The sequence below is a fragment of the Littorina saxatilis genome, linkage group LG13 (genome assembly GCF_037325665.1).
Source record: "Littorina saxatilis isolate snail1 linkage group LG13, US_GU_Lsax_2.0, whole genome shotgun sequence".
Taxonomy (NCBI): domain Eukaryota; kingdom Metazoa; phylum Mollusca; class Gastropoda; order Littorinimorpha; family Littorinidae; genus Littorina; species Littorina saxatilis.
Window position 1 is genome coordinate 34,655,885 of NC_090257.1, and position 27,038 is coordinate 34,682,922.

Here is a 27,038-nt window from a genome sequence, read left to right on the forward strand (position 1 = left end):
ATCGGGGTGGTGATTCAGCTGGCAGTCTGTCTGGTGCTGGTGTTGAATGAGTGGAACAACCGGTATCTCGTGGGACAGTTCTTCACTGAGTGTCTGGCGGGACTGGCTGGTGAGTACTTTATGTTTTGGAGGGGGGGGGGGGGGGGCTGCCCGGTGCTGGTGCTGAAGGAGTGGAACAACCGGCATCTCGTGGGACAGTTCTTCACTGAGTGTCTGGCGGGACTGGCTGGTGAGTACTTTGATAAACCTACGCGACCCCCTGGACCCCCGGCGTTATTGATTTCCTTGAAACTCATTCTTCCTTGAATGGATTGCATGTTTATGGTTAGAAGGGGTGGGGGGTGCTTGTCTGGTACTGGTGTTTAACGAGTGGATCAACGGGCATCTCGTGGGACAGTTCTTCACTGAGTGTCTGGCGGGACTGGCTGGTGAGTACTTGGGATTGTTGGGAGGGTGGTAGGGGGGTGGCTCAGTATCTGATACTGGTGTTGAACGAGTGGAACAACCGGCATCTCGTGGGACAGTTCTTCACTGAGTGTCTGGCGGGACTGGCTGGTGAGTACTTTGATAAACCTACGCGACCCCCTGGACCCCCGGCGTTATTGATTTCCTTGAAACTCATTTTTCCTTGAATGGATTGCATGTTTATGGTCAGTAGAAGGGGTGGGGGGTGCTTGTCTGGAACTAGTGTTTAACGAGTGGATCAACGGGCATCTCGTGGGTTAGTTCTTCACTGAGTGTCTGGCGGGACTGGCTGGTGAGTACTTGGGATTGGGGGGGGGGGGGGGTGGTAGGGGGGTGGCTCAGTATCTGGTGTTGAACGAGTGGAACAACCGGCATCTCGTGGGACAGTTCTTCACTGAGTGTTTGGCGGGACTGTCTGGTGAGTACTTGGGATGGAGATAGGGAAGGAGGGGGGGGGGGGAGAGGGGGTGCATCAGTATCTGATACTGATGTTGAACGAATGGAACAACGGGTATCTCGTAGGGCAGTTCTTCTCTGAGTGTCTGGCGGGCCGGACTGGCTGGTGAGTACTTTATGGTGTGTGTGTGTGTGTGTGGGGGGGGGGGGGGGGTAGGAGGGGGTGAATGGTCGAGGCTGACCGTTGAATTTCTTTTATTGTTTTATAACGTCCAGTTCGACTTCTCAGTCCACTCTGACGTAGGCCCTTCACTGAGTGTGTGTGTGTGTGTGTGTGTGTGTGTGTGTGTGTGTGTGTGTGTGTGTGTGTGTGTGTTAGTGTGTGTGTGTGTGTGTGTGCGTGGGTGTGGGTGTGTCACAGTGTGTGTGCGCGTGTACTGTGTGTATGTGTGTGTGTGTGTGTGTGTGTGTGTGTTACAGACACTGTCTGTCTCTCTATGCATGCATCAATGCCCCAGTGCCCATTTACCTGTCTACCAATGTTTCTGTCGACATGAAGCCCACGCGAGCGTGACGGGGATCCTGATCTATGCCAGCATGACCTACTACGCCGTCAACCTGATCTACGGGGCGGGTCTGGCACTGAACGTGTCTGGCATCCTGACGATCTACGTGGGACTGTTGCTGACAGGGCTCTACAAACACCGCGTTAAGCGCTGTCTCAGTGATGCATCCGGATCCACAAAGCCACCGTCCACTTGCGATGAGCTTGCAACATCATATGATGTCCGGTTTGAAAAATAACTGATTGAATTGTCCCGGGAGGGGGGGGGGGGAGTAGGGGGGAGGGGGGAGCAGGGGGGAGGTCGACTTGGGATTACTGCTGTCAGCCGGGTCACTCACCACACACACCGCGTCAAGCGCTCTCACAGTCACGCATCCACAAAGCAAGCGTCCGGGTGTGATGATATTGCAATGATGTCCAGTTTGAACAATAAATGATTGAATTGTCCCGGTGGGGGGGGGGGGGGGAAGCAGGGGGGAGGGGGGAAGTCTACTTGGGATCACTGCTGTCAGGTCACTCACCACACACACCGCGTCAAGCGCTCTCATAGTTACGCATCCACAAAGCCAGTCTCTGGTTGTGATGATATGGCAATGATGCCCAGTTTGAACAATAACTGATTGAATAAACCGGGGGGGGGGAGGGGTGGGGGTGGTGGTGGTGGGGAGGGGGAGGTCTACTTGAGACTACTGCTGTCAGGTCTGTACAAACACCGCGTCAAGCGCACACACAGTCGCCCATCCACAAAGCCAGTCTCTGGTTGTGATGATATGGCAATGATGTCCAGTTTGTATAATAACTGATTGAATAGGCCGGGGGGGGGGGGGGTCTACTTGGGACTACTGCTGTCAGGTCTCAGTCTACAAACACTGCGTCAAGCGCTATCAAGTCAAGTCAAGTCAAGTCAAGTTTTATTCCAATAAAACCCCGTGAGGGTACATGGAAAATTAAAAAACACAATAAAAACACATTTCATTCAACACCAAATAAAAGGAACTAAAAGCCACCCGGCGTCCACGACGTGCGATGAGCTGGCAATGATGTTCAGTTTGTGACAACATCTTAATGAATTGCCGTGGGGTGGACCCGGGTGGGTTGGGGTGGGGTGTTATGGTAGCTGCTGTATGCATACCGCAACAAACGTTCTCGCGCATCCAGCAACCCCATGGACAACAACGTGCGATGAGCTGCCAAATGATGATGTCACGCATGAACAACAACTGATTGAATGGTCCTGGGGGCCAGAGGTGGGGTTGGGAGAGGGATCGAAGGTCTTTGCACGCACCGCACCAAGAATTCTGACAGTAATGCGTCTAGCACTCCATTGTCCCCGTGTGTTGATGTGGCCGCCATGATGTCAAGCATCAACAACTGAATGAATTGGGAGAGGGAGGGTCTACATGGGGCTGCTGCTCCTAAGGGTTAATATGAGCGTCCAGCCCCTGAGGAGTGAGACTTGGCCCAGGCTGACGACCCTGTAAGACTGAGAAGCTGTACTGATGGACCTCGCTGAGGCTCTACACTGAGAAGACCACTAGCTTCATCTCCAGAGCTGAAATGCGATTGACAAGAGGAAGAAGAGGAAAGGGTTGTACACGCAGTTCTCACCGTGGTGCGTCATAAACCACGGTGTCCTCGTGTGATGGTATGGCCATGATGTCAAGCATGGACAACAACTGAATGAACGATCGTGCGCTGGAGAGTTGTATAGAATTCGGGGGTATATTATAAGCATGCGATTCAGTGAAACTGTGACGAGATGTTTGCTAATAAATGAGCTGCAACAGCATTTGAAAAACACCCCCCCCCCCCCCCAACGTTGTTCACAAGGCAGCGGACCTTTCTTTTCCAAAAAGAAAATTAAAGAAGTGTGAGAAAAATTCTTGTCTGTTAGTATGTGTGTCAGTCTGTCTGTCAGTCTCTCTCTCCCTCACTCTCTCTCTATTTTTGCTTTATTACATTGCTTTTGTATGTTTCATGCACTTTTTGATAATTCCCTTTATATTCCGATTATATCATGCATCAATTCCTTGTCTAATCTGAAAATTGTAAAAATCAATACGATGATAAATGCAATACTGAATTATCCATCCATCCCGGCATCCATCCATCCTCTCTCTCTCTCTCTCTCTCTCTCTCTCTCTCTCTATCATGAAAACTGATCAGTTCCCTCCACTTGGTCAGTCACATACCAAAAATGAACCGCCTGTGTGCTCTCTGTGGATCAGTGAGGATATTTTGATACATTAATTAATCCCCTTTATCTCACCCATCAGTTTGAAAAATCAATTCTTCAAAAAATCCCATCTCACTACAGCAAGCAGTCATGGTGCTGATTTGTTTTTAAATGTAACCCACACAACGGTGCAGACCCGGCCAGCGGCCGTTAGAACCGTTGTCCTCCACTGACTCAGTTGCAAACACAACTTTAATTGCGTACACCGTCCATGACACGCACGCACGACCTTACACACACACACACACACACACACAATGAAATATGCACACAGGCAGGGACACGTACTGCTGGCAGGGCAAAGAACAGGATCATGTAATGAAGCTGGAGGCTGGCATTTGTTTTGCCGGATGAGTGCCGCATCGGGGAGGCGCGGACTGGACGCCCGCCGAGGCGGGTAGAAGATTGGCTTGAAGTCATGATGGTTCTCAACTTGACTTGAGTGGCCCGGCGGCCCGGCCGGCTGCTCAGTACCTAGCTGACACTCAATTTTTTTTCGTTATCTTGGAACTGAATTAGCACGTTAAAGCTCTACTTTTGTGTGTGGTTATTTCTGACCTCAGCTCTTCTTGAGCTTACAAGAAAAGTTTATTGGAAGAAAAAAAGTTAATTACAAGAGGTCTTATCCGGCCTCTGGCGTGCCGGTGAAATTGCTACCGCCCCCTCCACCGCATTGACAGCCCCCTCCGGGCCGTTCTCCGATTGCCCACCCTTCGGGCCCCAGGGGCAAGTCTGTCTGTGTGCCGGTGGAACGCGGCCCAACGTGACCACGCGGCGGTTATAAGGGGGCGGTTGGCTTTGTCATTGATTTCAAAACAATAAGGCACAATCCTGCTAATTAATTGTTGTACTTGAAATGGCAGGACATTTTTTTGTAACAACACAGCGTCGGAGAGTTACCTTTAAAATCACGACAACTGCATGGCTGAGTACGAATCAATTTTGCCAGACGTTTTAAATCCATACCATTGTACCACGTCTGTCTGTCTGTCGCCTTCAACCACAGGCGGAAGGTATCGTTCACTGGACCACTACTTACATAGAAAGACTAGTAGTCTTTCTATGTAGGTATAGTGGTCCAGTGAACGATACCTTCCGCCTGTGCTTCAACCACGCGTTTGCCCGAGTCGCTCTTCTGAGCAAAGAGATACGAAAGGTTGATCCCTCGCAGACATGGCCGACTGCGACGGATTGGTCGCTCCGTCAGACGAACGCGTGCTTCGTGTGAAAATAGCTATCGTCAGTTCCTAATACTTGGATAGAAAAGGTGGGTTCGCATGAAAACTGAAATTTGTCCCGATTATGCACCTTCCTGGCATTTGTCGCCTTTAGACACGAGTGTCAGACATTTTTTGTGAGGCGTCGACTGACCCACTTTCACCTGTCCCACATTTGAGTCTATTTTTGCCCAAATGTCGATCGAGAGGAGATTGGGTTGTGAAATAGTGCGGTGTAAATAAAAACATGAAGAAATTTGGAGTCACTGTCTTTTCTCCAAAATCAAGGTCGTGCGAAGGAAGTAGATCTAGTGTCTATGTAGGTGAAGGTGTAAAGTTTCTCCGCTCCGCCGACCCCAAGCCAGACAGTCGCGGAGTGGGAGACCAAGAATTGACCCGAAATCGCTCAAGTCAGCTGGCTGTCTGAGGAAAGAGAAAAAGAAAGAGAGAGAAAAAGACGTAGGTGCTAAATACAGTTGTGAAGGCCAACGACCCAGCACTCTTTCAGCATCCCAGTAGCTGCTGTGAAAATGTCTGTTGACCAGATCAAATAGGACAGATTCAGTGAGGGAGTGGAGGTGGGTAGGGTTACCCAGGCATGTCTCCTCCCGGGAATTTGTCTGGAAGAGTGTTCCTGCTGGGGGGGTTGATGCTGTTCCTCTTACCAACAGTAGGACTAGGAGTCGTGCTGGGCTGATTACATTGAATGTAGCTGGTGCTGCCACTACTAAACAGTGGTAATCATGCAGGTGACCTTTTTACTGACTTTAGACTTAGTACTTCATTCATTTTTGAGACTCAGTGACAGTACTGACACTGGATAGTCGATCAGTCTGTGTCGGTTGTCTGGCAAACCTGTGTATAGGTCTAGATCTCTTTCTTGTTACATTTAGTCAAGTTTTGATTAAATTATTAATTTAGATAGACTGGGAATCAAGACAAAGATGATGGTGTGTGTGGTGTGGTGCAGTTCCCAGAAAACTGAGAAAGCTACTGGACAGATCGTCATGAAAATTTACTGCTACCCTGTATACCCAGATGATATATCTCCCCAGATGATTGTTGTTGTTTTATAATTTTTTCGATAAATGTCTTTGATTACGTCATATCCGGCTTTTAGTTTTAGTGGAGGTTGATAATATGCGGCACTGTGACCACCTGATTTTGCAACCAAACTAATGGACATTCTTTTCAGTCAAGCAATCTTCGACTCAGTCCGGACTATGGGACTGCATTTCAGCCTGGAAGCTTAAACGTTAATTAATTTGTTTGTTCGTTAAAGTTGTAGGCTAATTGAAATGACATTTTCACTAATAGATCTATTAGTATTATTATTAAATATTATTTTATCGTTTTCCTTATTAATTCCTGAATACCAAAATACATCCAGTTATGTAGTGTTTATACTCTCAAAATACATCCAGTTATGAAATGTTTATACTCTCAAAATACATCCAGTTATGTAATGTTTATACTCTCAAAATACATCCAGTTATGTAATGTTTATACTCTCAAAATACATCCAGTTATGTAATGTTTATACTCTCAAAATGATCTAGAAATAAAGAAAATCGGTTATGTAAATTAGTATGGCTTCGCAGACCAGTCTCATTCCTTGGGTTTCGGCTCGCCAAGCGTTACTACAAGTAATTCACACAGGTAGGCGTGTCTCTCTTTCTTAGCACGTTATGTCCCAAATATATAGTCGCTAGTACTGGGGACAAAGATAGCAGCAGCATAGTTTTTTTGGGGGGGTATATAATTTCCTTCTGTCAAATTTACATGATATCTGACAAATTTGAACAATTAGTTAGGGCTTTCACTTTTCTTCAGATTTGTCCCAAAATGTTTAAAAAAATCTATTAATGCATTCAGATTTGTATCAGATTGCATGATGTTTCATATACATATATCAGAAAAATGTAAAATATGTCAGGAACAACTTGACCACCCCCATTCCTCAACACCATCGACTCTACTTTGTGTGTTTTTGCACTTCAACGACCCTGCAGCTCCATGGCATTTGAATCTTGATGAAAACTTTGTCAAAAACGCTACAGTATGTTTATGTTGTGGTTACCTTCACTGAAGTTAGCTGCTGCAACCATGCATTATTTCGATCTCTGGGACCCTGGGTGCTTGTCTTCTGTTTTGCAGAATTGTTTTTCCGTCTCCATTTTTCTGTACCCTAGTGTTGTCTATTCCTAGCCATAGGTATCAGGCATTGGAATTGTAGCCCTTAAACTTTTAAGCTTTGTTTTTATGGTACTTTGAACTGATACCCTTCTTTCACACCATAACCAGTTCTGGCATAGCATGGTTTATGTGACCTACTTCGGTATGGGTGTACAAACCACAGCACAATTAACATGAACAATTACACACATGAGTGTCGACACTAGAATCATGATTTAACATTCAGTTAATCAGCGAATCAGTGCAAGCATATGCACAGGGTGGAAAACGTTATTCGATTGATTTACCACGCTTTACTGTACCTCTCTTCGTTTTAACTTTATGAGCGTGTTTTTAATCCAAACATGTCATATCTATATGTTTTTGGAATCAGGAACCGACAAGGAATAAGATGAAAGTGTTTTTAAATTGATTTCGAAAATTTAATTTTGATCATAATTTTTAATTTTTTTAATTTTCAGAGCTTGTTTTTAATCCAAATATAACATATTTATATGTTTTTGGAATCAGAAAATTATGAAGAATAAGATGAACGTAAATTTGGATCGTTTTATAAAAAAATTATTTTTTTTACAATTTTCAGATTTTTAATGACCAAAGTCATTAATTAATTTTTAAGCCACCAAGCTGAAATGCAATACCGAAGTCCGGCCTTCGTCGAAGATTGCTTGGCCAAAATTTCAATCAATTTGATTGAAAAATGAGGGTGTGACAGTGCCGCCTCAACTTTTACAAAAAGCCGGATATGACGTCATCAAAGACATTTATCGAAAAAATGAAAAAAAACGTCCGGGGATATCATACCCAGGAACTCTCATGTCAAATTTCATAAAGATCGGTCCAGTAGTTTACTCTGAATCGCTCTACACACACACACACACACACACACACACACATACACACACACATACACCATGACCCTCGTATCGATTCCCCCTCTATGTTAAAACATTTAGTCAAAACTTGACTAAATGTAAAAAAGCAAGGTCATACAAAGGGGGGGGGGGGGGGTAAAGTTATATTAAAGGGTTTTTTGCTGTATTGGATAGCTGTTTCTTATAGTCTTGCATTGAAGAGGATAGAGTGTCAACTAACACTAGCTTTTCAGGGACAACACAGTTCAACCCTTGGACTAATGAAAAAGAATGTGCTTCAGACGCCTGTAGGTTGCACCAATAGGCTTGGTGTCGGAGGGCTGTGATGGGGAGGGAAGGGGAGAGTAACAGCTGATGCAAAAGGCTGACATAGTGGGCGGCTGGCCAACTCTGCTCGGCCGCTTTTGGTAACTCTGGCCTACTGACCCAGTTTTGTTTCCTACTCCCCCTGCCCCCTCACCCCCATCCCCTCTGGTGTTTTGGCATCTCTCCTTAGGCCAAAAAAAAAATAGGTTTGTTTACGGTAACATAGGGTGAAAAAATAGGGTCGGTAGGTCGGCTTTTTTTTTTTTTTTTCCATTTTTTTTTTTTTTTTCTCCCCTCTCTATGATGTTTCACAGTTCATTTCTTCTCATCAATCCCTGTTTTTGCCCAACATAACTATAAACAGTACTTTGAGCTTGCCTCCCTTCTGTCCTCTGCTGTTTGAGCGCAAACAGCTCTATTTTGGATGCGTTTTTTTGTTTTTTTTCAGACGATCCAAAAAAAAGATTAGGGGCCTAAAAACTAGGGTCGGTCGGGTTACCGTAAACAGACCTATTTTTTTGGGGGGGGCCTTATCATTTGCTCTCTAGAGCCTGCATCATTGGGACATTGGGGATTCTGATCTGGTGTTTTGGCATCTCTCATTATCATTTGCTCTCTAGAGCCTGCATCATTGGGACATCGTGGATTCTCATCTGGTGTATTGGCATCTCTCATCATCATTTGCTCTCTAGAGCCTGCATCATTGGGACATTGCGGATTCTCATCTGGTGTTTTGGCATCTCTCCTTATTATCATTTGCTCTCTAGAGCCCGCATCATTGGGACATTGCGGATTCTCATCTGGTGTTTTGCAGGGTTCGTACAGAGTCCTTGAACCCTGGAAAACTCCTTGAAAATTGGAAAACCTTTTCCAGGCCTTGAAAAGTGCTTGAAAATAGAGTTTTGTTAAATAGTCATTGAAAAGTACTTGATTTTTCCAAATTGTTGCCTATACATTTCGTCAGCAGCTTGTCTTATTTAAAAAAAAAAAATGCAACCCCCTTTTTTTTCGTCAAATACAGTACACACATTTTGGGAGAATAAAAGATCGAGTGAAAACAAAAGCAGACGAACTAACTATTACTAGTCACCTGTAGTTGCTTCCCTTCCTGAAGGTAAGCTTGGTGCTTTGCATTAATTTGGGGAAAATCATGTCCTTGAAAAGCATTTATTTGGTCCTGGAAATGCCCTTGAAAACTCCTTGAATTGTATCAGCTCTGCCCTGCAGGAACCCTGGTTTTGGCATCTCTCCTTATTATCATTTGCTCTCTAGAGCCCGCATCATTGGGACATTTCGGATTCTCATCTGGTGTTTTGGCATCTCTCCTTATCATTTGCTCTCTAGAGCCTGCACCATTGGGACATTGCGGATTCTGATATCAGAAATTCAAATTTATTTGGAGGTGTCTGTCTGGGTATATGTCCCAAACATTGTAGAGGTGAGAAGGACTGGTGAACCATCCATACACATGCACTCTCACAGGTTGTTTTGCCTGGACAGAGTGGTCATTTTTAGTCTCAGCCACAACATAAACAGTGTGTGTCTGCATGTTTGTATGTTTATACTTTTTTTGTGCATAGAAGGGATGGGATAAGTTTTTAAATTCCTTGGATGTTTGGGTTTTTTGGGTTTTTTGGGCCTGTTTTATAATGTTTTATGAGATGAGTTAAAACTTAAATCATTCAAATGAATATTTTTTCAGTATCCTAAAGCCTCTTCAAAACACAAGCCGTACTCTGTTCCCTTTTGCTTGTTGCATTTAGCATGGGGCAAGAGAATCATGCGACCTTGACCTCGCCATGACATCCGACGGGCAGAAGATCCAGGCGGAGGGATACGGCGACCAGGTAATACAACGCCTGCATGGGCTGCGCCGAAATATGGAGCTCTGCGACTTCACCGTTTCTGCTGATGGCCGCGTCTTTGAGGTGACCTTTATCCCCTTTTGTTGAATCTGTTGTTGTTTTGTGTGTGTTTGTTGGGGGGGGGGGGGGGGGGTCATGAGTTTTCTCTGTACCAACTTTAAAGATAACTTCCTTCTTGTGTTGCCGCTTTACATGGTGGCATTGGCAGGAAGACATTACAATTTCAATGATAAGTTTATCTTTGCATCATTATTATTTGTCTGGTGTTGTTATAGTTTTACATTATTATTATTATTTGTCTCTAGTGTATCCTGTTTGTTTATCTAGTTCAACTATTTTAAAGGTTGATAGATTGATTGACATTCTAATGAATGTTTTGTTTTATTAATGTTCTGTTCCATGAACTTACCATTCTTGTGCTCGGAGAGGATAACCTTTATCCCAACCTATTCTCTCTTTTTTTGTTAACGGCATTCAGGTGCACAAGGCGTTGCTAGCGGCAACCAGCGATTACTTCCGAGTGATGTTTAGCGGTGTGATGACCGAGAGCAAACAGAACACAGTGGACCTGAAAGCAGTCACCGCAGATGGTCTGCAGCAGATCATCGAGTTCATCTACAGGTACGTCACCGTCTTTGTACAGAGAAACTACATATGATCTCATGTCTGACAGTGTTTTCAAAGATTCTCTCGTTAGGTTTAGCATTGTGTACAGAATTCTTTATTTGTGTATGTTTTTGTGAGGCCCTTAGAACTGTTTCAGGATATGCGCCATATAAATATCCTCATTAGTACTATTATTATTGTTATTATGAATTTACTTTATTTTTTGAGTCACTTGAGAAAAAGTGACTCTATGTAATCGGTCAGTGTTAGTCTGTCCGGCCGGCCGGCCGGCCGTCCGGCCGGCCGGCCGTCCGTAGACACCACCTTAACGTTGGACTTTTCTCGGAAACTATCAAAGCGATCCGGCTCATATTTTGTTTAGTCGTGACCTCCAATGACCTCTACACTTTAACGATGGTTTCGTTGACCTTTGACCTTTTTCAAGGTCACAGGTCAGCGTCAAAGGAAAAATTAGACATTTTATATCTTTGAAAAAGTTCATCGGATGTGATTGAAACTTTGTAGGATTATTCTTTACATCAAAGTATTTACATCTGTAGCCTTTTACGAACGTTATCAGAAAAACAAGGGAGATAACTAGCCTTTTCTGTTCGGCAACACACAACTTAACGTTGGGCTTTTCTCGGAAACTATAAAAGTGACCGGGCTCAAATTTTATGTGAACGTGACTCCCAGTGACCTCTACACTTTGACGTCTGCTTTGGTGACCTTTGACCTTTTTCAAGGTCACAGGTATGTCTTGAAGGAAAAAAATTGAAATATCATATCTCTGAAACTATTCATCGGATTTGATTCAAACTTTATAGGATTATTCTTTACATCAAATTATTTACATCTGTATTGTGTTGTGAATAGCAATTTCTTCCTGTCCATCTGATGCCTCATATAATATTCAGAACTGCGAAAGTGACTCGATCGAGCGTTTGCTCTTCTTGTTATTTAAGACTCTGCATAACATACACATCAGTGTCAGTTATTTGCTGCAATCGTTGTTTTGACTGGCCGACCATGTGTTACCTGTTTGTGTGAGGCTTTGTTAGCGTGGCTCAAGTTATTTTGGTCTATGAACTTTTTTTTTTGGACCCCAAGAATACAATTTTTGAACAGTTTTTGACATTCACGATGAGAATGTCTGTTAAATTGAGCTAAAAGTCACCTTCAGACTATCACACAAATCCCAGATCCCATAGGAGAAAAAGCCTTGAGAACATAATCACAGAACATAAGATTAAGAAGCCTTCAGGATGAAAATGTTGTTGTTTTGTAAAGTGGAGAGATGGCGCTAACACTGGATAACCTGACGGAGATTATCAACGCGGCCAGTCACCTGCAGATCAGCTTTGCTCTGGAAGTCTGCTCCAACTACATCAAGTCGCTGATGACCTTCGACAATGCCGAGGACTTTCTGCACATTGCCGACACATACTCCCTGGAAAAGGTCACCGCCCACTGGGAGCACATGATTCAGGACAAGTTCTTTGAGTTCAGTCAGGTCAGTGAATTTGGTTAACCGAGTCTTGAGACCAAGCGAAAGTGGAAGAGGGTAAGGGATAGTTGGGGTGAAGGGCTTTTGTTATTCCTTGCTGTCTCGATTTTACTGTCTGGCATCTGCCCGGAGAGTGTGAGAACAATTTCTTTCTTTTTTGCTGCTGCATACTGTACAAACTAAATTTTTATTCTCTCCTTTTTGCACATGCATTTTAACACTTTGTACGGAGTGTTTCACGGTTGGCTCGTCCCTTGCCACAGAAACTGATGGGAGCCGTATCAGCTTTTAGGTACAGTGGTACCTGTGATGAAAGGACACCCTTGGGACCAGCTAAAAGTGTCCCTACATTGCAGGTGGCCTGTCATGACAGGTATATTTTGGTAGAGATAATAAACTGGGACCCCAGAATGTGTCCTTTTAAGGGAGGTGTCCTCTCATCAGAGGGGCCTTACATCGCAGGTACCACTGTAATAGTGCACAAGAAAACCTGATATAATGGCATTGCCGGTCAGAATGATACAGTGGAACCCCTCTCTAGCGACCTTGAAAATGTTGACAAAAATCGGTCCTTATGGAGGGGGGTCCTTACAGAGGGAGGGGGCGGGGTCAGGGGGCCACAAAGAAAGTCAGATTTTCTTAAAAAAAAGAAAACAGAGAAGTTTGAGTTGCTGACGACCGTTTCCTCAAGCAAACTGCTTCGATTTCATGTTTGACATTGTCCATAGTGTCCACCAGTTCTGGTGCATGTACTACCCTGGCCAAGTTTCCTCTCAAGACATCAAAGAGACCGCCCCATAGGTTAAACTCCCCATAGGTTAAACTCGGTCACTGACCTGGTGCAGGAAGTGTTTCCCCTCTCAGATATGAAAGGGGAACCACCTCTCATAGCTAAAACTGGGTCAATGACCCCTGGGAAGAAGGTCAGTGTCTATAAACAAGGCCACCCAGCTATCACAATGGACCTGCCTTTGATCTCGCGCACACGCAGATCGGAAAATTCTTTTTTCTGGCAGCCAGGAACCAATCCCAAACCTTTTCATTTACGTCAGAGTATGTTGTCTTCTGCCGCTTTGATCGCATTCGATCGGCATTGTCACCACTTTCCCACCTTTTCAGAATGTTTTCTTTGTCTTGGATAATTCTTTGAATTTGCGATTTTCCAACATCAAGACTTTTTGCAATCGCGATGGCAGTTTCTCCCTTTTTGTGTCTGTTCACAACATTCACTCGATTTTCGAGAGTTAAATATTTTATTTTATTTGTAGACGCCATGTCGATCTCCACTGCTCTTCTGTCCAAAGACTGTCTATTCTGACTGAGTTGAACGGTGTATGTTGGTCACGTGAGTTTGTTTTCTCGATGATTGGTTTGTGATGTTTACTCAGCCCACCCAACCATCACACCTCTCAGCGGTTTAGTGCCTTTGCTTACGCGAGACGGTTATAACTGGTTATAACCGGTTTGTCAGTGATGCGTTACGCTGACTGAGAGTCTTGGCTTTGTCTGACAAAGTCGTTACACAAGCTGTTAGGTCGGTCCTTAGACGTTAGAGCGGGGTGGTCGCTACACTGGTGACAACTATATAAGGAAACACATCGGTTAAAAAAAAAGGGTCGTTGTGGCGGGGTAGTCGTTAGAGAGGGGGGTCCTTGTGAGGGGTTCCACTGTACTACAGTGGAACCCCCATTTTAAGACCTACACAAATCTGAGAAAATCAGGTCTTAAAAAGGAGGGAGTCTTAAAATGGAGGTACATTTGCTGAGGTAATTAAGAGTAAATCTGAAATAGGAGATCTTAAAAAGGAGGAAGTCATTAATCAGGGGGTCATAAAAAGGGGGTTCCGTTGTATATCAAAAGACGGTGATCAACATGCATAACAATCAATTTATTCTTTCTTAGTTTCGACATTTCGTGCTTCTGAACCCACAGGTACCCAGGGTATTTTAAAAATAGTCTCACATTTTGCACTGCCAACACCACCACTATCAGAAAGGAAGTCATGTGGTTCTAACCTAAGTGTGTACCTTGTTTCAGTCACAAGCCTTTCTCAAGATGGACGGGGAGACGCTGTGCCGACACTTGTCACAGAACACACTACGCACGAACTCCGAGTTCAAGCTTCTGATGTGCATCAGCAAGTGGCTGCACGCCGCCCCCCAGCGCATGGCCAGCGATGCCCCGCTGTGTCTGCAGAACATTCGCTTTGCTCTCATGTCGGAGAGCGAGCTGAGCGTGGCGCGAGAGCAGGACGCTGTCCAGCGCTGTCCCGGGGGTGTGGGTCAGCAGCTGACCAGCAAGGGCTTTCAGTACCACGCTGACTGCAAGAAGGGGCACCCCATAGTGGATAAGTTTTGCCAGGTGCGCGCCACGGGCCCCTCCCTCATCATGGTGCACCACGGCACCTCCTACATGCCCTTCCAGGTCACTGCCTACAACCACGCAGCCGCCCTCTTCTACACGCTGTTCTCCGACGTCAACGGGAGTCGGGACTGCCGCGTGGCCTCCATCCAGAACTTCGCCTACGTGTGTCGCATCGTGGACTTTGGCGGGGGCACCTTGATGTCGTCCTTGTTCCGCTTCGACCCCCGCCACCTGGTGGGGCAGGAGTTGCGTCCCATGCGCCACCTGCGCCTGGACTTCTCCCTGGTGGGGCACGACACCTCTCTCTACACCTTCGGGGGCTCCACCGAGCAGTTCGCCATCCTTGACTCCGTGGAGACCTACAACGTCCAGACCAACCTGTGGGAGGAGTTGCTGCCCCTGCCCAGCCCCACCCACTCCCTGGCGGCAGTCACCCACGGCAACAAGATCTACCTGTCAGGCGGGGTGGCGGGGCAGGATCGGCAGACCACCAGCAGCTTCGTGTGTTTCGACCCCGCCGCTCAGACCTACCAGGTGTTGCCGGGTATGATGTACGCTCGCCGCCTGCACGATATGGTGGCCCTGCAGGACAAGCTGTTTGTGCTGGGCGGCATTCCCAAGCAAGGGGTGCCGCTGTATGGCCAGATCCCCATTGAGTCCTACAGCCTCTCCACCCGCCAGTGGACCATGCTCTCCTCCACGCTCAGCGGCCGGTCCATCGGTCACTACACCAACTTTGAGGGTCAGATTCTGGCCCTGGGGCACGAGCACAGCACCGCCACGGAGGACGAGATTTGGACGTTTGACCCTGACCTTGACGACTGGTTCCGTTATGCCAAGGCTCCGCAGCGCATGAGCCTCAACTCGGCGATGTGCACGCAACTGAACGTCAACTTCAATGATGAAAAAATCTGCCAGAAATTCATGAAGGAGAAGTGAAATGGTGGTGTGAGAACTGAAAAACCAAAGTGTTTGTGATGTGCATTGGTGTGTAAAAAGACGGGGTGTGAGAGAGAGAAAAGGGTGTTTGTGTTGGCGTATGTGTTTGAAAGAGAGAAAGAGGAAGAGAACTCTTGTGTTGGATTTAGTCCTGAAGATCTGTTGAGCTTGTGCAGGGGCGAGTCATAGACTATGTTGCTATCACATTTTGAAATGGAGTCTGTGTTATCTCAATGTAAAACGTAAAGAACTGCTTTTTGATTTGGGTTTCCCTTTTCAGAAACTGTGCGTGACTGTTGATGCATAGTATTGTTTGTTGTCAATTTCAGACATGTTCCAATTGTATATATATAAAAGAGACATGTATGTAAACGAGCCTGATTCCCCCTGTCGATGCTTGCTATCAAAAAGTTGCAGCCCTTGGCATGCAGGGATATCAAACAGATAACATGGCCTTTGTTACCAAGGAGACCACTTTGTGTGCCCTTCAAGCGAATGACGTAACGATTCCGGATTCCTTTCCCAGAAAACCTGTAACTACAGTGGTAGTGCTGTGCTCACGCCCCAAGGTGAACGGACCATCAATATTTGAAGTGACCGAAATGTAGAGAAAGCGAGATTTCTTTTCAAGAGAGCTGAAAAACTGCAGTCTTCTTCTTTTCTTCTGCGTCCATAGGCTAAAAGTACAACTCCCATGTACACTTGTGTTTGGCACGAGTGGTATTTTATGTGCATGACCCTTCCCCCTCCCCCGCCTTTTACTAGTTTTAGGCAGCCATACTCCATTTTCAGGAGATGGGCACTCAGTGTTACTGTGTTTCTAAGTATATATTCCACTGGACACTAACATTGATGACAGTATCTGTTCTGTTAGTACTTGGTCTTGTGTTTCGTGTACACACAAAGAGGGATAAGGCACCTGCAGGTCTGCACATAAATTGACCTGGGAGATCAGACAAATCTTCGCCATTAACCCATCAGGGCAGGCCGGGATTTGAACCACAAGTCTTCCACATGGAAGTCCGATATTTTAACCACTAGGCTATTGCGCCTGCTACAGAAACCATATTGAATCTGGGAAAGGTATCTTGACTTAATACATCACTAGCCTGAATGGCACACTAGTGGTCTCCATGGTTAACTTTGTCATTTTTTCCATTCGATATTCCAACATGCTGGGAGGATTTGCTCTCAAAATAGACACAGGAAACCCTAAGGGGGAGTTATCACAAAACAGTCCAAGCATGGACAGCAGTGATTGCCCTTCCATGTTTGGTTCTTAATCTGCTAATTATTGTTTCAACTCCTGGTGATTCTTCTTCTGCGTTCATGGGCTGAAACTCCCACGTACACTCGTGTTTTTGCACAAGTGGGTTTTACGTGTATGACAGTTTTTACCCCGCTATTCAGGCAGCCATACGCCGCTTTATGGGAAACTCCTGGTGATAAGCAGTGCCGATCTACAATTTTAAACAGTCCACAACAGCTGGTTTGGTGGGTCAAATCACTCGTTTTCGTGCACACAGGAGTTGTAAACTGGTATCATGCTTGAGCTTGTTGAGGTTGTCCAAACGAAACTGTCTGTGCTTAGACTGAACCATTATCATGCACATCCTCACTTCTAGGCACAAGCCAAGCAAATCAACAGGGGGGAGACGTAAACGACTTGAAAGTTTCACTATGTCAGGCTGTTTGTACATGGCCGTGCTTTTCCGTAGAAGTGTGCTTGAGCTTGTTAAAGTTGTCCAACCGAAACTGTGTCTGCTTAGACTGAATCTTTATCGTGCACATTTTCACTTCTAGGCACAAACCAGGCGTTCTATGGGGAAAAAGTAAACAGTGGGAAAGTTTCACGATGTCTGGCTGTTTAAGCACGGCACTCTAAAAATGTCATGTGTCCTGCTTGTGCGTAGAATTGTTCGTGCTTGTGTGTATTGCTCTCCTGAGATTGCCTGTAGTTTCGCGTCTGACTCTTTCCAGCCTGAGACTGTGGTGTGGTTTTAGTTGTCAAACTGAAATGTTAATTGTTGTTTTCCTGTAGGACTAGGAAGAGGCAGGAATGGCTAAGTCATCCGCCCGATCGCCAGGGGCGAATACTAAATCTGGTGGGCTGGTAGAAACGGCCTGGCAACTCGCCCGGCTGGCCAGTGAACATTCTGGACAAATGCAACACTTTCGGTTGTAATATCAAGTATCAAAGCCATATATAAACACTGCAGATGCAGCAACTGTATGCACCACGCCAGCAACATTTCTGGCGGGCTAGTAACTTTCTTGAAGTTGCTCGCCCGTTTGGCGAGTCCAAATTTGTGAGATTTGGCCATCCTTGAGGAGGTATGTAGTTCATCATTTTCTTGAAAGTAAATGCCACGGGGATTGAACATTTACACAGCTGTTACTTGAGTGTGAGAAGATGTTCGTTTCATCTGTAGATATGAGTGGTAAGTCAGGCGATTCACCACCAGTTAAGTGTTAGAAATCATGCAGTTTTAAGTGGTCAAGTATGATAATTGAACAGTTCCCTCCTTGAATGCAAGAAGCCATACATAGGCTTTTGCATATATTTTCTGTCTCCGGTGAGAAACAAATCAGTATTGTGTGTGACTTGTGCTTTTGTAGTATAACTCTCACATGACTTGGCATAAGATGCTGTTGTCTTTGAGATAACCGTCATACAGTACGTTGCAGTTCACTGGATAACATTACTGGGACTGGGAGGGGAGACAATGCCAAAAGGTGACGTTTTCATGTCAGTATGTCCCAAATGACATCACCAGTACATTTTTCATTCTATCTAATCTGTTTTCGTTCTATTTTTTCTAATAACATGCGTTAACAATTGATTGCCAACTGGAATGGAAGAGCACAAAAAGTGTAACTTGATATGTAGTTTCTCTAGAGGGAAAAACATCTTCCACTTTCATGTCAGTGTGTCCCATGCAACATACATTTGCCAAACAGCTATGTGCAAGTAGATTATTTGTTAGTGGTATAGAAAATACTGATCAACAATTAAAGTCAGTTTTCACATTCATTTTCTACCTATTTCTTATTTGTTTATTCTGTTGGCAATGGTGAAATGTCAGCAATCGTGTGTCATTCGGGACAGTAGACATGACACCTGACCTTTTGTCACTGTCTCAGGGACTAAAGTGGGCAAGGCAGCGCCGAAAGTCCAACAAATGGTGTACTCGCCTTTGGCTAATGATTCTAAAAATGTACTAGCCAGAGAGCAAACTTTACTAGCCAAACCCTCAATATGTTTCAGCAACTTTACTCGCATCTGGCGAGTAGGTGAACATTTTTACTTGCCATTTACATGTTTCTACTCGCCATGGCGAGTAAAATACTCGCCACTTTCAGGCCTACAAGGATGATGTTTCATTGTTTGACCTCAGTAGTTGGCGGAGCTAACCTTATTTTACATCACCCAAAACTTTTCCCTCATTTTGTCTGTTTGGTCAAGCAACCAAACTTTTTCATGGTTAAAGAAGGTGATGCCAGACTGCCTCAAAGTTCCAAACATTATCGGGGAAAAAAATTAGCAATTGGCCGAAGAAATGAAATCCTTGCAACAACCTTGTCCTTGGGTGGGTACAGTACATTAGATTTTCAGATCAAAGAAATATTCAAAACGAAATTGTATGGTCTTAAATTACTCTGGTCTTATAGCAACTTCATCTAAAAGGCTGGAGTGAATTATGGTCGAGTGTTTAGGACAGGCACCATGAGAAATACCCCCCGCGGGTTAGGGGGAGTCCCATATTGGTTGGGACGAGAAAGAATTTACCCGATGCTACCCAGCATGTCGTAAGAGGCGACTAACGGTTCTGTTTCTCCTTTTACCCTTGTTAAGTGTTTCCTGTATAGAATATAGTCAATGTTTGTAAAGATTTTAGTCAAGCAGTATGTAAGAAATGTTAAGTCCTTTGTACTGGAAACTTGCATTCTCCCAGTAAGGTCATATATTGTACTACGTTGCAAGCCCCTGGAGCAATTTTTTGATTAGTGCTTTTGTGAACAAGAAACAATTGACAAGTGGCTCTATCCCATCTCCCCCCTTTCCCCTATCCCATCTCCCCCCTTTCCCCGTCGCGATATAACCTTCAATGGTTGAAAACGACGTTAAACACCAAATAAAGAAAGAAAGACCATGAGAAATATGTTACAGTGAGGTGAACATTTAACATGAAGAAATAGAGTGAAACCCCAAATTTTAAGACACCTTGCTTTTTAAGACCTGGTTTTCTCAGGCTTTTAGGGGGTCTTAAAAGGGGTATTCCACTGTTTACCTGTTGCTTGTATTTGTACTTATAGTAACCAAATTTGGCCTGGAAAAAAGAAAGGGGGGTTAGAGTCACTAAGGCCCCCCCAAAAAAGTTGTATGTTTCTGGTCACCCGACCCTACTTAGTTTTTTCCCGCCGACCCTAGACTTTTTTTTATTGCATTTGTAAAAAAAAAAAAAAATTTTTTTTTTTTTAAAAAGCATCAAAACGAAAGTAACAGATGGCAGATGACACAAGGGGGATAACCCCGCATCCCTTTTGTCTCATTTGTTTTGTAATGTGTTGTCTTTCTCTTTGTATAGTAAGTCCAGTCTCTTTGCGTCACTGTATAGTTATTTTCTACCCTGACCAACAACAACAACAACAAAATCCCTACCTACCTACCCTATTTTTTGTAGCCATGTTACCAGAAACATACAACTTTTTTGTTGTTGCCTAAACTGTGAAAAACATGCCGAGATCAAACTGCTTCATTCTTGCTGTTTTAAGGATCACCATCTTCTTTGTTCATTGGCTGAAACTCCCACGGTTTTTACCTGAATTACCTTCTTTTTTCCCCACGCCATTTAGACAGCCATAAGCCGCTTGCGGGGATGCATGCTTGGTATTTTCATGTTTCTATAACCCACCGAACTGTGACATAGATAACAGGATCTTTTCCTAGCGCACTTCGTCTTGTGCTTGCGTCTACACAGGAATGGGGATAAGGCATTAGCAGGTGTGCACATAAGTTGACCTGGGAGATCGGAAGAATCTCCACCCTTAACCCGCAAGGTATGGCCGGGATTCAAACCTATGACCTTATATTTTGGAAGCCGGCATCTTATCCACTGGGACATTGTGTGTGTCTGATCACCATGTTTAAAGCCTTAGATTATGAATGATGTTCGTATGATTTACACAAAGCAACCTTTCATGTAGAGAAACATGAACATATCAGTTGTGACATAAAAAAAATGAGCACATCAGGCATGACTGAGCAAAATAAATGAACACATTAGTAGTCACTGAGCAAACAAAATGGAAACACATCAGTAGTGTTGATCTTAAGTAGCCTGTCAAATTTGAACCATGTATGGCTACCCCCCGTGGGTTAGGGGGAGTCCCATATTGGTTGGGACGAGAAAGAATTTACCCGATGCTCCCCAGCATGTCATAAGAGACGACTAACGGATTCTGTTTCTCCTTTTACCCTTGTTAAGTGTTTCTTGTATAGAATATAGTCAATTTTTGTAAAGATTTTAGTCAAGCAGTATGTAAGAAATGTTAAGTCCTTTGTACTGGAAACTTGCATTCTCCCAGTAAGGTAATATATTGTACTACGTTGCAAGCCCCTGGAACAAATTTTTGATTAGTGCTTTTGTGAACAAGAAACAATTGACAAGTGGCTCTATCCCATCTCCCCCCTTTCCCCGTCGCGATATAACCTCCGTGGTTGAAAACGACGTTAAACACCAAATAAAGAAAGAAAGAACCATGTATGGCTGTTCTGTTGTGTTGAACATTTGTCTGTTGTCATGTGCATGTTATACTTATAGTTTGTTAGGTCAGACTTACCAGACACTATCACAATAGGTTAACACATGTTTTAAAAATGAACTCATCAATTATATTTGTGACTGAGCAAAAAAATGAACAAATTAGTAGTCTTAATCTTTAGTAGCCTTTCAAACTTCAACCATGTAATGTATCGCTGTTCTGTATGTTGTGTTGGACATTTTTCTGTTGTCATGTGCATGTTGATTTGTTATGTCAGACTTACCAGACACTATCGCAATAGCACATAGGCTCTCATTGGTGTTTGGAAGAAAGCCAGTGGTTGCTCTGGAGACAGCATCCTTGACAAAGAACCTCAGGTGGGGAAGGCCGCAAACAGTTGTTACCATGGCAACTGGCAGCCAGTATCTTACAGGCTCAGGACATGAAGAAAAAAAAATGCCTCAGAACTGCCTCAGGGTTTCTTGTTTTTGTCCCCCCACTTGGAGTTGGACACTGTGTTTCGACTTTTACAGAAAAATCCACTGCTTTATCAGTGTTGAAGTGTTTTGAATTCAAATCCATTGCTGTAACCACTGTTATTTTCTTTTCGTACTTAAATCCATTGCTGTGAATATTCATTGTAAATGTAAACAAAAACAAAAAGTCTGTATTTGCTGGTCGTTTGTGTAGGTTATTCATGCATATGGCTCGAACCAATCTTGTTTTTCGTACAGATATGTGACATGGTTGTTCCATCTGAGGTTCAACACTTGCTTGGGATTCATCTCATGATGTACATGTTAGTGTCAAAATCCATTTCCATGATTGTGAAATGTGTTGCTTACAGAATGAGCTGTCCTCATCAACAAAATTGAATCTGAATACAAGTTACATGCTAGATCCATGGACTCTTTGTTTAATGGCAAAAGGGTCTCTTTAATGACCTTGAAATAGGGTCTATGAGAAAAAGTAGAAGCTATTGCAGAAAATTGGCCTTTAGCAAATTTTGACGGCTCTTTAAAGGGCCTTTCTCAAGAATCAGAACAGCTTTCATGAAAACATTTTATTTTGAATAAACCATTTAAAACCTCAAATATCAACCCTTCATTCAAATCCACCAATTAGTTCTCGCGCAATCATATGTAGTTTCTTATAATTGCCTGTGGTCTTCGTCGAGCTTTGACTGGTCTGTTTAGATAACTTTCTAATTATGGTTTGTCGGATCAACCAATCACGTTTCAGTTATTGAACTAGGGAGAAGTTTCACAGTAACATTGATTCTAGGTCTGTCCTGAAGATTTTGTTAAGCATGAAACAAAAATCAGTTTGGGAAAGTTCAACGTAATTCAAGTTGTCCTGGCAGGAACACAGTTATCTCGTTATTCTCTCGCCTTTGTCGAAGCCTTACAAAAAATTACGGGCAGTTTGAATTTTTTTTGAAAGTTCTAGATCTCTCTCTGAATTTTCTTAAACTTCAAGTTGAAAACTTGATATGCATTATGAGATCTTTTTTAGGATTTTGTATGCAGTTAGGTTTAATCCTTTACGCCTTCCTAAAAGCCTTAAGACAGTTGAGGGCCTTTGAATGACAGTAAGAAAGCTCCAGCTTGCTGGGGCTTTCCCCCTCCATTCCCATTGTTTACAAAGAAAAACAGGTAAATATGATTAAGTGTGATATAACGTAGGTGGTCAGTTATTATTTTCCTCATGATTTGCTGATTATGCAATTGCGTACACTCGAATGACTGTACTCCTTGATTACCTCAGAGACCAGCTTTTTGTCTTCTCAGGAGTTTGTTCACCAGCCATCCGAAAGCCAAGAGGTCACTTCTGTTGTATTTAATCATCAATCACCAAAGATTGGACCATTGTTGTCCGATGAATTCATTATAGTCGCCACCATTTTTAATCTAAAGGACGTTTTTGTTCAATGATTTAATTACTATTTAGTTATTACAAATGTAAAGGCCATTCTTTTACTTCATCAGTGACATCACAAACCAGAAGGTCGTTGTTTCCAAATGAATTCATCAGTCATCAAAAATCTGAATGTCATTATTGTTCAATGAATTTACCATTCCTCACAAATACGTACGTCATTATTTTCTTATGAATTCACCAGTCATCATAAATCAGCATATCATTATTGTTTAATGAACTCATCAGTCTGTCATTGCAAATCTGAAGGTCGTTGTTTTCCAGTGAATTCATCAATCACATTATTGTTCAATGAATTTCATCAGTTATCACATTTTGTTCAATGAATTTCATCAGTTATCACAAATCTGAAGGTCATTAATGTCTAATGAATTCTTCAGTCATCACAGATCAGAAGATCATTGTTCAATTAATTCATCACGCATCACATGTAAGAATTCGGTTGGCATATCATTTGTTTGTCTAAGGTAGTAATTGACTGTCAGATTTTCATCAAATGTCACAGAAGTCAGGTTACTTCTCATGGAAGACACACACACAAACCACAGTTGAGAACATGTGATGAGTAGATTAGAATGCAGTTTTTGTTTTCTGCCAGTGTCTCAGTGCCCTTGAGCAGTTTTGAAGGTCATGAGGTAGACTGCTTTTACTACCTTTTGAATTTTAAATGACCTGAAAGAAAAGACTCAGTCAGTTCAGGGGGTTTCTATACAGTCTAGCACCGAAGAGAGCAGTTGCAAGACAGGATGCGCTAAAGTAATCTGTTGTCATGGATAGTGCGTTCCTGGGACCTTAAGTCAAGTTCAGGGTCATGGGCATATCTAGTTTATTAGGTTGTTGGGAAATAAGTTTTTCAATTGGTCTTTGTGGTAATTTTTCTTCCAAGAAGAAAAATGATTGGTGAATATTTCTCTTGACATTTTCAACTTTTCTTTTTCAACTCAAACTGGCTCTGGTGTTTTTCAACCAATTTCCAGGCTACATGTCAAGAATTTCATGTTGCTTAAAAGTGAAATGTCCTTTGATTTAGAAAGAGTTCGGTACTGCCAATTTTTGTTGTCAGAGAAAGCGCAAAACAGAGTGGCGACGCATAAAAAATGCATGATAATTATGTATTAGAAAGGGGTCCCTCCTAAAATGAATTTGCGACATTCCTGTTTTGCTGTTTTGTCTTTTTGCACATTATTTCACATAAGGTTTGTTTGAAGTCAAATTTGAGTCTTGGGGGGTATCATCACATGCTCTGTACATTGTTTGTTACCACATGTGTACTGTCATTTAATTGTTATCATTAAAATGGGTAGTATGTGAGTTGTTCTTTGCTATTGGTGACCAAACAGTGGAAACTTACTGAAATTTTCAAAATGCAGCTACAACCTGGAAAATACTATTCCTGTCAAGTGGAGCCCTTGTATTATTTGAGTCTAAAAAGAAAATGTCAGGAACTTTTATGGTTCGGACAAAAAAGCAGACTGACTGGTGGGGGTCACAATGGAGTAACCTGCAGTACTTTGTGACACCAAATTTACACAGCATATCTATAAACTAATTCTGTGAAACAATTTGAGTAAACTCCATGAAAACAGAGTGTTTGCTGTTAGTTTGTCATGTATTGAAGAATTTTTGATGTACAGTTTAGTGTTGTTAGGTTCAGTAATTTTGTGACACCGTTTGCAGGTTACCTTGTAGTTTGATCTTTTTGTGGCAACACAACTGCTTACAGCAGGGCAGGGATATTTTGGTCAGTTATTGTTTAAAAGGGTGTAACTTGGAATACCTACAGATTATTAGAATCAAATGCAAACTACTGCTCAAATGTATCAAAACAGAAAGAGGTAACCTGCAAATCACGCGACACCAAATTGCCAATACTTGTGCATGTATTACGCTGTACTGGTGCAATCAATCAAATTATGCTACAAATGAATGTTATAAAGGAGACAATACCAACACAAACAGTTCTGCAACTGTATTGCCAAAAAACAGCGAAGAGTGCCACCTAAACTTCGCAGAACTATTATCTGTGGTCACCTGCGTACGAATGAAACCATTCGAGAATGGCCGGTCGCTGCATAGCTCCCGATAATTTTTAAGTCCTGTGCTCTAAAATAACTATACTATCAACTTTAACATCAATAATTTTACGAAGTAAGCATTAAGGAAACTTGTGCAACTTACCTGCACTTTCAGTTTTCGCAAAATCAATGCGATACGGTTGATTTTCAGGACGAAACCGCGGTGGCACAGAGACATTTCGCGCGAAAGTAACCTGCGAACAGAGTTACCTCGCTTCTGTGACACGTCATCAATTTTGCCGTACACAAACTTTTCTATGTAGTACACAAAACTCGGGACATCATCACTATTTGTGTGTTTACGGACTGAGGCCGCACGAGAACAATCCATGCTCAACTGCGCGAGCGAAGAAATGAAAATCGGGGTAACCTGGCGAACGTTTGTGACGGCAGATACGAAAGTAACCGTTGCGAGGTACACGGATGTATATTCACGCGACCAAATATCTTCATCTATCGATAATGATGCCATGATTTGAAAATAAAAATGTGTGTTTGCCTTCCTGGCGCTCAGGCCGGCAAATTGTCTTTCTTCAGTGGATCGGATTTGTGACGCCGCGCGTTCGAAGGTTACCAGTTTTTGAGTCACTTGAGAAAAAGTGACTCTATGTAATCGGTCAGTGTTAGTCTGTCCGGCCGGCCGTCCGTAGACACCACCTTAACGTTGGACTTTTCTCGGAAACTATCAAAGCGATCGGGCTCATATTTTGTTTAGTCGTGACCTCCAATGACCTCTACACTTTAACGATGGTTTCGTTGACCTTTGACCTTTTTCAAGGTCACAGGTCAGCGTCAAAGGAAAAATTAGACATTTTATATCTTTGACAAAGTTCATCGGATGTGATTGAAACTTTGTAGGATTATTCTTTACATCAAAGTATTTACATCTGTAGCCTTTTACGAACGTTATCAGAAAAACAAGGGAGATAACTAGCCTTTTCTGTTCGGCAACACACAACTTAACGTTGGGCTTTTCTCGGAAACTATAAAAGTGACCGGGCTCAAATTTTATGTGAACGTGACTCATTGTGTTGTGAATAGCAATTTCTTCCTGTCCATCTGATGCCTCATATAATATTCAGAACTGCGAAAGTGACTCGATCGAGCGTTTGCTCTTCTTGTTTATCGGACGCAGCACGCGAGCAGGAGAGGGTCAGTTGTCCAAATAAGATTTTGTGCAGTTTAATCCAAGTATAAGTTATCGTTGAATGATAACAGTTATCCTTTCTAGAGCAGCTGTCGGTTTGAAATGTGTTGTGAACATGGCAGGGGTCTGTCATTCCACGTTTTGGCCGCCATTTTGTGAACAAAAAACGAAAACAAGCAGGAATAAGTGCTACTTCTGTCATATTATTTTCCTTCATGGTGATTTTGTTGATACTGCTACATCAGTAGAATGCAGTAATTATCTTATTTTGTCACCATCATTCCCCGTAATTTAAAAAAATAATTTTACTTGATGTCACCCACCGCAGTCACCATTAGCAAAGAACAACTCACATGTATATGTAATAAAATTCTCATGTTTGTTACCACGTGTCATGTGTATGATTTCAGTTCTCAGACTGGCCCTGAAAGTATCTGAAGTAATTTTATGAAATGTTAAGCCAGTAATTAAAGCAGCTGCAGTAACTACCGGTTTGTAGTGTTTCATACTACCGTGCTGAATCAATTACTCCAAATCCAGAGTTTTAGACCGGCTTCTTGCATGTGGAAAGTGGA

At 43.2% G+C, this 27,038-nt stretch overlaps 2 protein-coding genes across 2 annotated transcripts in view; both read left to right on the forward strand.

The window, feature by feature from the left end:
- Positions 1-1,680, forward strand: part of LOC138945589 (uncharacterized) — a 291,977-nt gene extending 290,297 nt beyond the window's left edge. Inside the window, exons 3-4 of the mRNA XM_070317039.1 lie at positions 1-109; positions 1,421-1,680. Coding sequence (XP_070173140.1) covers positions 1-109; positions 1,421-1,665 — 354 coding nt within the window. The 3' untranslated portion in view covers positions 1,666-1,680. The remainder of the gene's footprint in view (positions 110-1,420) is intronic.
- Positions 1,681-4,823: 3,143 nt separating this feature from the next.
- Positions 4,824-19,857, forward strand: LOC138945584 (kelch-like protein 9). The gene is made up of 5 exons (XM_070317026.1): positions 4,824-4,929; positions 10,020-10,184; positions 10,600-10,742; positions 12,018-12,240; positions 14,272-19,857. Exons 2-5 carry the CDS (start codon positions 10,056-10,058, stop codon positions 15,535-15,537), a joined length of 1,761 nt encoding a protein of 586 aa, XP_070173127.1. The 5' UTR covers positions 4,824-4,929; positions 10,020-10,055; the 3' UTR covers positions 15,538-19,857.
- The last annotated feature ends 7,181 nt before the right edge of the window (positions 19,858-27,038 follow it).

Excerpts from the sequence above, each read along its gene's own strand:
- LOC138945584 (XM_070317026.1), top strand. The coding sequence starts at position 10,056 with ATGACATCCGACGGGCAGAAGATCCAGGCGGAGGGATACGGCGACCAG. Across the intron at positions 10,743-12,017 it reads ATCATCGAGTTCATCTACAG|TGGAGAGATGGCGCTAACAC; the intron begins GTACGTCACCGT and ends TGTTTTGTAAAG. Across the intron at positions 12,241-14,271 it reads AGTTCTTTGAGTTCAGTCAG|TCACAAGCCTTTCTCAAGAT; the intron begins GTCAGTGAATTT and ends ACCTTGTTTCAG.